The sequence below is a fragment of the Acanthamoeba castellanii genome (assembly GCF_000313135.1).
Source record: "Acanthamoeba castellanii str. Neff unplaced genomic scaffold scf7180000084607, whole genome shotgun sequence".
NCBI classification, from domain to species: domain Eukaryota; phylum Discosea; order Longamoebia; family Acanthamoebidae; genus Acanthamoeba; species Acanthamoeba castellanii.
In genome coordinates this window covers 1-10,458 of record NW_004457570.1, presented here as the reverse complement: position 1 = coordinate 10,458, position 10,458 = coordinate 1, and the positions used below count along the sequence as shown (strand labels likewise).

The 10,458-nt window shown below is 55.8% G+C and overlaps 7 protein-coding genes across 7 annotated transcripts in view; 4 read left to right on the top strand and 3 right to left on the bottom strand.

Annotated features, from left to right (window-relative positions):
• Nucleotides 1–592, top strand: part of ACA1_338800 (tubulin/FtsZ family, GTPase domain containing protein) — a gene marked incomplete at both ends in the record, with an annotated part of 2,167 nt that extends 1,575 nt beyond the window's left edge. The window contains 2 exons of the mRNA XM_004342756.1: nt 46–399; nt 543–592. Of these exons, the coding sequence (XP_004342805.1) occupies nt 46–399; nt 543–592 (404 nt within the window). The remainder of the gene's footprint in view (nt 1–45; nt 400–542) is intronic.
• Nucleotides 593–3,194: 2,602 nt separating this feature from the next.
• On the top strand, nt 3,195–3,458 carry ACA1_338790 (uncharacterized protein; the record flags this gene model as incomplete). The annotated part of the gene is made up of 1 exon (XM_004342755.1): nt 3,195–3,458. One exon carries the CDS (start codon nt 3,195–3,197, stop codon nt 3,456–3,458), a length of 264 nt encoding a protein of 87 aa, XP_004342804.1.
• A 1,417-nt stretch (nt 3,459–4,875) lies between these two features.
• ACA1_338780 (uncharacterized protein) lies at nt 4,876–5,245 on the top strand (the record flags this gene model as incomplete). Its single annotated transcript, XM_004342754.1, is given in 3 exon segments — nt 4,876–5,063; nt 5,145–5,217; nt 5,228–5,245. The coding sequence occupies 3 exon segments, from the start codon at nt 4,876–4,878 to the stop codon at nt 5,243–5,245; spliced, it is 279 nt and encodes a 92-aa protein (XP_004342803.1).
• Nucleotides 5,246–6,120: 875 nt separating this feature from the next.
• ACA1_338770 (ATPdependent RNA helicase dhx8, putative) lies at nt 6,121–7,272 on the bottom strand (the record flags this gene model as incomplete). The annotated part of the gene is made up of 1 exon (XM_004342753.1): nt 6,121–7,272. The coding sequence occupies one exon, from the start codon at nt 7,270–7,272 to the stop codon at nt 6,121–6,123; it is 1,152 nt and encodes a 383-aa protein (XP_004342802.1).
• Nucleotides 7,273–8,287: 1,015 nt separating this feature from the next.
• Nucleotides 8,288–9,184, bottom strand: ACA1_338760 (ankyrin repeat-containing protein; the record flags this gene model as incomplete). Its single annotated transcript, XM_004342752.1, has 1 exon — nt 8,288–9,184. The coding sequence occupies one exon, from the start codon at nt 9,182–9,184 to the stop codon at nt 8,288–8,290; it is 897 nt and encodes a 298-aa protein (XP_004342801.1).
• A 108-nt stretch (nt 9,185–9,292) lies between these two features.
• Nucleotides 9,293–9,606, top strand: ACA1_338750 (uncharacterized protein; the record flags this gene model as incomplete). Its single annotated transcript, XM_004342751.1, is given in 2 exon segments — nt 9,293–9,432; nt 9,447–9,606. The coding sequence occupies 2 exon segments, from the start codon at nt 9,293–9,295 to the stop codon at nt 9,604–9,606; spliced, it is 300 nt and encodes a 99-aa protein (XP_004342800.1).
• A 107-nt stretch (nt 9,607–9,713) lies between these two features.
• ACA1_338740 (uncharacterized protein) lies at nt 9,714–10,437 on the bottom strand (the record flags this gene model as incomplete). The annotated part of the gene is made up of 3 exons (XM_004342750.1): nt 9,714–9,843; nt 9,934–10,304; nt 10,369–10,437. Coding segments are annotated over 3 exons (570 nt in total), but the record flags the coding sequence as incomplete, so codon positions are not given.
• Nucleotides 10,438–10,458: the final 21 nt, after the last annotated feature.

Genomic DNA, 10,458 nt, shown 5'->3' with positions numbered 1-10,458 from the left:
TGNGGTCCAGCGACATCGAGGAGCCCCTGGCGCAGATGCATGAAGTTACCACGACTGTCGCCGCCAAAGCCAAAGGAGGCGAGGCCAAGCTGCCGACGACGACGACCGATAGTCTAGTGGTATCATGGTATGTGCCCTGGGTCGCCGACAATGCCAAGCATTCCTTCGGGCGGTGGCACCCGCGACCGAGCCCGTCATTCGGTAGCCGTGAGGCTGACGTGGCGGGAACGACTGCTGTGACGGCCATGACCACGGGCGAGAAAGGCAGTCGCCTGCCGCGAGGCAGCTGCACGCTCGTCTCCAATTCGACCAGCGTGCGACACTCCCTGGAGACATCGTACAAGATCTTCAACGCCATGTTCAGGCGCAAAGTCTACCTGTACGTCACACACTCCGCGCGTATGTTAAGGATTTTTCTTTTGGAGTCATCGTGCGTGTTCCACGTTCATGCTCACTTTCAAGTCGCAGGTACTATGAGCGTGGGTGCGATGATTTGGAGTACGCCCTTCAAGAAGCCAGCTCAAGGGTGCGTGACTTGGCAGTTCGCTACCAGCAGGAGGCGGCCGAGTACGACAGTGGAAGCTTTGGTTGAAGCGCCTAACACCCAGTTGACCTTGACCTGAACTGGCTGGGCCGACTCGGGTGGTGGAGTTTTGTGTCCTCCGTGTTTATTCGCGAGGAATTTCAGACTTTGCGGCAGGGACCGGATCCTTTGCAGACGACTTATATAAAGAACGGGGTATTGTAAGGGGCAGAGTAGACTTGTTTCTACGATCCTCTGAGATTAAGCCTTTGTTCTCTTGATTCGTATATATATTATATTATATTATATTGAGGAACTAAACGGCAGCATGCAGCGCAGGGCTGGGTCTCATAAACCTAACAACTTTACTTTGGCCACATACTTGGCCCAAGCAACGCGGAAAAGAGACATCACAGCAGTGATGTCAATTGATGAATAATTGGGCAATGAGGATTTGAGAGATGGGGGTGGGAGTTACCAAGTGATGAATAGGATGCTGGCCAGGAGGAGGAGCTGGCTCAGCCCAGTTTGTGACCACAATGCCCCCATGAGTGGGGTCATGGCACTTGACATCTTGAGGTGTGTGTCTGCAGACACAAACTGTTGTGGTGAAAGAGGAAACCACAGCTATTTTGGCATTCACTAGAGTCCAGGAGAGATTGAGTGATAACTCAGTGTATGGGAAGGGGTTAACAAACCAGCCCTGTAAATCCCACAAGTGGACAAGCAAGTCCTCTCCTCCAGACACAATGTACCCATGGGTGTTGTCAGTTGCCAACATGGCCATGCTCTGCTCCCAACCCACTGGAGCAGGCTGGCTGAGGGGCCAGGCCTGCAGGTCCTCTCTTGTGTGACATGTGGTGTAGGCCAGCTTGGAGTTATGCTGCCATACTCAAGTGGTGAAGGAAGTGTTGCCCCAGTGAGCCCTCAGTGAGGTGCCAGAACCAAAACAGCTGCACCAGCTCAGCTCCATGGACATCTCTCTCTCCAAGGTGTGGTGCATGGCCTTGACTGTGGCTTCTTCTGAGAGGGCAGGGAAGGAATGGCCACTTCCACTGAGGTGAGTGCCCATGAGAGTGACCACATGGCGCCTCCACAAGAGGTCTTGAGGCCACACCATGGCCTTCCAGGTGCAGCAAGCTGCCTCCAGCTGCAAGAGGTCACCAGAGTTGATGAAGGAGGCAATGATGCCCAGCAGCTCTGGTGGCAATTGTGTGGTGAGGTTGGCCATGATGGTGGTTGTGGGTGGTGGGTTGGGTGGTGGTGGTGGTAAGTGGTGGTGAATGTAAGTAGTTTCCTATGCTTGTGGGGGTTGTACACAAGTGGAGCCAATGGGGATGCTGGCATTTTTTTTATTCTCCCAGCCAGTAAAAAAGTAGGAAGGAGAAAACCTTCACAGAAAGGCCTGACACTTTGTGCGTCGTTTTTTTTTTCTTTTATTTTGCGGTTCTGCCATCATGAAGCAGAGGATTAAGGCGGCGTGTAACACCTGAAATCTCGTTGGCATCTTTATTTAATCTCCTAAAGCCGAACTGCCTGAGAGGTCATGTGAATCGTTCGCCCAGGCCTTGGTCTCGGCCTGAGGCTGAGGGACCAGCCAAGTATAAAATGGTGAGAGTCACCTCAATGTATCATCAGTAACCAACTCAATGCAAACAACAACTGCAACTACTCTATCAACTTACCACACCATGTCTCACCCTTCTAAGTTGCACTGACGCTGAGTGGCAGCAGGACTGTGAGCGACGAGCAGCCCTCAGCCGGCAGCTGCAGGTCGCCTGCTACAAAATGAAGGACCACATGCTAGGGCGGTGGCAAATAACCAAGTCATCGTCATCAGTGGCGTGACCGGCTGTTGCACAATTGCACAACAGGTCTGCTCTTGCGACGTCTGCAGGCTGACAAAACGCTCGACGACAACTCGTTAATCGTGGTGGACGAGGTGCATGAGCGCGCCATCAACAGTGATTTCCTGCTAATCATCTGGAGCAAAACGCTTGATCGTGGGAAGCACGCCATGCTCGTCCCAGCAGGTATGTAGGGTGTCGCTCTGCACGAGCATGATGCGCACGTCGGCTTCGATCGCGCCGTTGTTCAACTCGCGCACCCATCCCGACATCATGCGAAGGCGCATGCCACACAGGGCGCGTAAAACGTGGCACTGTCTTTCCAACTGCCGCTGATGCGGCCCATGTCCATCCTTCCCGAGCCGCGCGTCCGAGGCATAGGTGGTGCCCATGCCGTGCGGGAGGAACGTCCTAGGACACAGATGGCCGTCATAGATACGCGTGCCGTCCGGCGCGCGCATCTCCCCGTGGTCGCTCTCGTTGGCTATGTTAACGCGACACCCGTCAGCGAGCAAACAGCGTGCACTGCCAGCTCGTCTGCCCACGGCTTCCCATGAGCTCTCGACGATCTTGACCGCGCGCTCATTCGGATCAGCGTGGTAATAAAATCGCGCGTGCATGCTTGCCGAGTGTCGTTGCCCAGCGAGAGAGTGCAAGGAACCGTCCGACCGGCTGTGCGCGGATCGTGCGAGGTGGGCCATGATGCTCCGCGATACCTGTGGAACGGACCGCTGGCCAGCTACCGCCAGCCCGGATTGCACTCCCCCGTCTTTGCCATCACGACATCAAAGGGCAACACGCAAGTGCCCGTGGAGATCACCACCATGCCCATGGGCACCTTCATGCTATTCGGCACATTCAACGGCAGCACCAACAGCACCGCCCTGGATTTGCGACTGGCGCGATGCCATGAGGCCGGTCTGATGCCCACCTTCCCATGTGGTGGCAGTTTCCTCATCCAGAATGGCATGGATGGAACCCACGGATTCCAGTTGGCCTGGGCGCAGACCGTCAATGGATGGTCAAGCTCACCTGCGCCACTGTCAACTCAATCATGGCCCTCATTGCAGACTGGGCACATCCACTGATTATGCCATGTCAGATTCTGACCAAGATGCCTTCCACCGCCTGGCCAGCATCACCGCCACAATCCCTGAGTCCAAGTTCTTGCAGCTGGCCACAGCGCTCATTTCCCAGGCCCTGGGAAAGCAGATGCCTATGCATCCAACAAGGGCAACAAGTGCCTGCAGGGATGTGATCTCATCATCGCCAACAATGCCTACCTGGACAAGATCACCCACCATGTCAACAGCAGCAGTGGCAACTGGTACAGCCTGATAGAGCGGGTGCTGTTGTCAGTTTCACACTACTATGGCCTCAGACTTGATAGGTGGTTTGTCCAAGTTGCTTGAGTGCATGGCACCAGCCTACTCAGTGCTCCTCAGTCTGCTTGGGGATGCACTGTACACCAAGTTCTTCTCACTGGGCATGCATGCTCCCTGATCTGGTAACGCCATCACATGGCACATTGTGCACAAGTGCGCCTTGGATTGCTATGCCCTTGGTGCCAGCTATGGTGTGCCCAGGGATATCTGAAAAATTAAGAGACAATAAAAGGTGAATGATGCTGTGTGTGCCTCTCAGATGTATCTGGTGTCATTGTTTCACTGCCCTGTCACTCATATTACATACCATGCAGTCCACCATCATTGTCATCAGTGGCTATCAGCCACTGCACCTGTTTGAGGGTGGCAGCCTGAGATTCTGGGTGTATGACAATAGCACACCCATTGTATCCATCAACCCCAAAATGCCTGAGGCTTGTGCCAAATATGGGTGCCCATCTCTGGGGTTGAGCTGCTTGATGCCACTGACTTCTTGCATGTGCTGCCATTGCTTTCAGCTGTGCTCAAGCAGTTTGTGCAGCACACCATCTGACCCATCCATGCTGGCAAGGATGTGGCTGCTGCCATCACTGTTGCCAATGATCTGTCACTGTAGGAGGCAAACATGGGTGTGTGCCTGGCTGCTGTACAATACCTTGTTGATTGCCATTGGCTCTCTGGTGCTGTCATACAGCAGCCCTGGTGATTGAGGATGAGTTGTGCAGGCAGGTGATCTATCTGCCCTGTGTGGCCATGTGGAAGCTCAGAGGTGGTGCCCAAGCAGTTGTGCTGCTGACAACGCCAAGTGCTTGTGCTACATCCATGCTCTTTGGGCCAGTGGATTGGGCTTTCCTGATGCCTTCCTTGGACACCCAATTGGCGCCTTGTGCACTGTTGTGAAGATTGGCTATGTGCCCCTGCCCATTGTCATTGTGCCCACCAATGAATGCCCTTCTCTATGGGCGCGTGGGGTGGCCACAAGGCAGTGATGACATCCTGCTCACATTGCAATTGCATGGTTCATGGACTGGATTGGACATTGGAACCTGAGCCCTTCCTCACCACCCATCATTTCATGGTCATTGATGGCCAACACTTTGCATCCTCACCCAACAACCCAATGCAGTCCATGGTCCCCTTGCTCTTCACTGGTGCCAAGGCTGGTCCTGGTGATCTTGTGGCTCTCAAGGAGCTGTGTGCCGCCATGGACAAGGCCAAGGCCCATGCCTTCGCCATTTGCTACCTGCACCAAACCTGCCCTGGCATTCATGCTGGCGCTGCTCATGGAGGATGGCAAACTGAGCAGCTGTGCCTTCTTTGATTGACCCCTTGTGGCTGTCATCTGGACCAAGCAGGCACACATCAGGACACTGCCCTGTGCAGCCTCAGTTCCATCCTGGGCAGTCCAGTGCTCATCAACCCTGTCAACATGACCAAGGCCACATTTTTGTGCATGCTCCTGGTGCATTCAGGTCTCCTGGATCACATGACCACGACCAATATGGAGGCACCACCTGCCAACAATTTCAAGAACACTGTGCTTCATGTCAGGTACGAATCTCCTCATAGCACCTGCAGAGGAACTTATTATGGACTCTTCCTTGTATCTGCAAAGGCCGCGACCTTGGGCACGTTGATGAGATACCAGTTGGTGTCCTTGGGCACAGACCAGTGGTCCTTGCTGTCCTGGTTTGATGTTGAGCACCACCAACTATGTCTGCAGCGCTATCTGGCGCAGGTGTGCAGCATGCACACCAACCTCATCAATGCCAAGGGCCACAACCCCAGCTGCACAAGTCCATTCTCATCAGCATGTCACCAGAGCAGTTGGCCACCATGACACACACAGACATGTTCCCCTTGCTGCACACACAAACACTCAAGCCCAAGGAGGTGGCCAAGCATGGCATGTTCCAATGCAACAAGCACAACTGCCACAGCTGGTTCACTATGTACTACCAGCTCCAGACGCACAGCGCCAACGAACCCCTCACCACATTTGTGCAATGCACTCAGTGCAATTATCAGTACAGATTCTGAGGCATCCGCATCCACATCACCTTCCAAGGCGTTCAATCTGGTCTTCACGCTCTCTCCAACGGCCGGATCATCGTAGCCCACGCCGGTCACGGTCGCGTCCAAGTTCCCCGGATCGTCGACCCCAGCATCCGTGTCCAACATCTGCATGAGCCAGTAATTGCAAATCAATATGCCTGCATGTGCCATTCAGCAAAAATGTGGGGTGTCGTTGCTGTCATCATTGTCGTTATCGTGTTTGCGGTCATCGGATGGGTGATCTACAAGAGGACCCACAGCAAGTCATCGCAATCCAACACGCTGATCAGATCGGTGCGCAACGTGCGTCTCAAGCCACTCCGTGTACAGCCGGTAGCACTTGCCGGGGCCCGTTCGCCCGGCACGGCCGGCCCGCTGCCTCGCGGCGGCCTGCGAGATGGGACACGACGAGCGAGTCCATACCCATCTTCGGGTCGTAGACCTTCTGCTTGACGAAGCCGGGATCGACGACGTAGTAGATTCCGTCGATGGTGACCGATGTCTGGGCGATGTTGGTGGCGACGACGACCTTTCGCGAGCCCCTGGCCGCCGGCTCGAAGATTCGCGTCTGCATCTCGGAGGGCAGGGCCGAGTAGACGGGCAGGATGACCAGCTCGGGCACCATCGGGCCGAGCGACTTCATTCGCTCAGAGAGGATCTGGCACGCCGTATCAATCTCCTCCTGACCCGTGAGGAAGAGCAAGACGTCGCCGGGCGGCTCGGAGAGATGGATCTGCATGACGGTGATGAGGGCCTCGTCGAGGTAGTCGGTCTCGGGCGACTTCGTGTAGAGGATCTCGACGGGGAACGTGCGGCCGGGTATGGTGAAGATCGGGCAGTTGTTGAAGTAGGTGGAGAACTTCTCGGCATATTCGAGCATGGCCGACGTGATGATGAGCTTGAGGTCAGGGCAGTTCTGCGTCGCCTTCTTCAGCAGGCCGAAGAGGACGTCCGTGGGGATGGTCCGCTCGTGAGCCTCGTCGAGTATGAGCACCGAGTACTTCGACAGGCTGGGGTCGAGAATGCACTCGCGCAGCAGCATACCGTCGGTCATGTACTTCACCTTGGTCTCGGGGCTGGTGCAGTCGTCGAAACGGATGGCGTAGCCAACCTCCTGACCCAGGCGGCAACCGAATTCCTCGGCCACACGCTTGGCGGCGGACGTGGCAGCCACACGCCTGGGCTGCGTGCACCCGATCATGCCACGCGAGGCGTAGCCAGCTTCGGCCAGGTACTGCGTCATCTGTGTCGTCTTGCCGGATCCCGCCTCGCCAAATACGACCAGAAGCTGGTTGTCGTGCATGGCCTGGAGCATCTCCTCGCGCAGCTTGAAGATCGGCAGGGTCTTGCGCTGCTCGATGATCGAGGTCTTGGTGGCCTGCAACTCCTGCGCGATGTGGCACTCGCTGGGCTCGGGCCTGGGAATCAGCGACAAAAGCTGTAGCTTCTCGATTTCCTCCATCCTTGGACCTCTTGGTTTGATGATGATGCCAAACAGAGCAACTTTTCTTTTTCTGCTGGGAGCTATCAGGCCTCTCGGGGCTCGGAGGCCCAAGAAGAAAATGAATTTGGTGGAGAAAAGTTGGCTCTCTTTCACTCCAAAATTTGCTCCTGTCTGGGCGAAACAGAATTGTGGTGCTCCCCAAATAAAAGTGGCTCCCCTCACACATGTAGGCTAGCAGGAGTGTATGGCCAAACAAAAGGCACAAAGCAAACAAAACGAAACAATGACACCATAACAACAAACCATCCTCCATCGGCTACTGCTCTCGCCTCCTCTGCTCGCTCTGACTCTGAAAGCATCGGAGAAAAAAGAGACATGGGCAGAGAGGAGAAAAGATGGTGAGGCAGGGCAACAGCACAGCCTGAAAAGACTGGGCGGGAACAGAGAGGGAGGGATGTGCGAGCGCACTCTGGGAGACTAGAAAAAGAATAAGTCTCCCTCCCCTGTGCTTGCAAGACGAGGCTGGTGAGCGCCTAACCGGCGCCCACCGGCTCACACTAGCTGCGCGAAACGGCAATTTGCCAAAAAGCGCAGCAAGGGAGCAAAAAAAGGGAAAGCACGCTAACTGCGTGTCCCCGACCCTAGCCGAGTCATCTCCATGCCAACCGTCACACGAAGAGGGGAGCCACTTTATTTGGGTCGCAACAAACTGCGTTGTTCTGGCTTCGCCGAACAACTACAGTTGGTGGAGAAAAGTTGGCTCTCTTTTCTCGCGCTACGGGAATTTGTGCAGATTGACGGCGCTACCGCATTGGTCAGTGGCAGGACACATTGCCGTCCTCGGACCGACTGTCTACGATCCGGGGTCCTCTGGGGCTGTGGTGTGGTCCAAAAGTCTTTGAGCGGGCAAGATCGAGTCGATCATGATGGACCACGACTACGATCGTCAAGTGCTTTGACAAGATGGCCGTGCCTCTATACACCGCCTCTGCGCCGCCACCACCATTCAGCGTCACGTGTACCGGCCTCGACATCATTTGCGCGATAGATACCGACGCACTGGCGCCGCATGGGCGACATGGACCTCACCGTTCATGTTTGGGAGCACCTGTAGCCCGTCCTTGATTTTGATCTGATCGAACCGTGCTCCTTGATCGAGCAACCAAACGATCATCGGATAATCGCCGTATTCATGATTACTGTATGTGGCCGAGTAGAGTGCCTCATCGTAGTCGAGTTGCCGGTCTCGAGGACAACGCGCGGCGATCCACTTGGCGCGTTCGAGTTTGTGGTTGAGTGCGGCCGTGCTGAGGAGATCCGACCATTCCTCGGACGATAAGGACTGAGCGCACTCGCCAAAGAGGAACAGCTCGAGGATGGGGATCACGGATTCCTCGGGCGTGTACCAACGGAGGTAGCGTACGGCCTTTTTCGGCGCCTTTTCCCCGTGCGCCAGCAGGCGCCCGACGACTTCGACGTGTCCATCCGAAATCGCATTCATTATGTCCGACGTAATGTTCCTTGCGGCGTGGTCGGTGCAGAGGCGCTCGGGGTGGCGTGAAAGCAGGTAATCGAGCATCTCGATGTCGTTTCGGTGGGCCGCGCTTGAGATGATCGCGTCCTTGGTCAGAGCCAGCGTAATCGAATCGTGTCGGTCGGATTCGGCGTGGATGTCGGCACCGCACTCCTCGAGCAGATAACGCACGTACGCCAGATGACCACCCTTGGCCGCCATCCTGAGTGGCATGTCGCCGCCGCACCGCACCACACCCTTGTCGTATCGATGCAGATCCTCCAATCGGCCTTCGGATGCCGCTGCGACGGCCCCCCTCTCGTCCTCGTTGAGTGCGTAGTTGCCGCTGTTGTGATGAGTCAGGATCATGCATACAGATCTATTGCTGATGTAATCGAGGTACTCGTCGGCGTTCATGTTGTGTGGACGAAAAATAGAGCCAAGGCCGGAGCTGCGTTTTATTGAGACGCCATTGTTTGAATCGGTGCTTCTCGTAAAAGCAAGTCGACAACCGATGGCCACAGGATGGCCACGCTGATCGGCCTGGGCATGATCGTCGTCATCGCCGCCGTGTTCATTGGCATCTACCTCTACTTCAAAAAGAAGAACTCGACGTACACCATACTGAAGGATCAGCGGATCCGTGCGATCTCGTGCAAGGCGGCGTACACGTCACCAGCGATCAGCAGTGCCAGTCCGTGTGCGATATCACCAGCGAATGCAACGGGTGGCTGTATGATCGGCAGAGCAACGGATCGGGGCCCAATTGTTGGGTCAAGTATTTGTCGCCGTTGGTGCCCTCGTCGGCCGAATCGCTGCCTGGATGGGATGTGGGATAGCTGCTTGTTGGACAAGTTTGTGTAGCTGAGCCTCATGAGCACAACCTATCCCAAGTGGGTGCTTGAGCTCCACACTCCCAAAAGTATAAAAATGGTGATGGAAAAAATTACAGCTTGTGGTCAAGATGCTGCTGGAGGGTGTAGGTGTGTCTGATGTTGGGCAGCCCTAGCCTGCCAAAGAAGCCCATAAACGCCTTCCCACAGTTAGCCCTTTTGGTGTAGTGGGCCGGCTGTGAACTGAGGCCAGCCTGGAGTTGCATGTGTGGGTGGGTGGGTGTGTAAGTGTGGCCATGAGGTAAGGAAAGAGCCAAGTAGTAGTGGACGTACTGGTGATTGATGAGAGTGGCCATCAGCCGCTCGTTGGCCCATCCGCCTGGCATGCTGACAGACACCGGCGGATCCATCACCATCTCAGGCTCTGTGGAGGCGGCCGCGACAAAGTTGATGCCAATGTCCTCGCAGTTGGTGTGCTCATCTACGTGCGCCCTGAGCTGGGCGACTGGACCTGCCGTGGGCTCCGAGTACTGGCGCATCAGGGCAGTGGGCACGAACGCCGAGTTGGTGAGCACGACGTTGAGACACGGGTGACCATCGAACTCGTAGGTGCCATCACCGCTGAAACGAGGGGAGTCGCCAACGATCGACCGGCGGTGCCTCTGCCAGATCTGACAAATGCGCACCACGCCAATGATCACGAACTGTCAACAGTGCGTGCGTGCGTGCAGGCGTGCGGGCGTGGTGAGTGTCAGTTGTGGTGTGCACCCGAAAGAGGTACTCGGCGCTTTCGGGGGTGTAGAAGAGGTCGTCGTCGTTGGACAGCACCGCTTCCGTCTTCACTCGGTCTACGGCGAA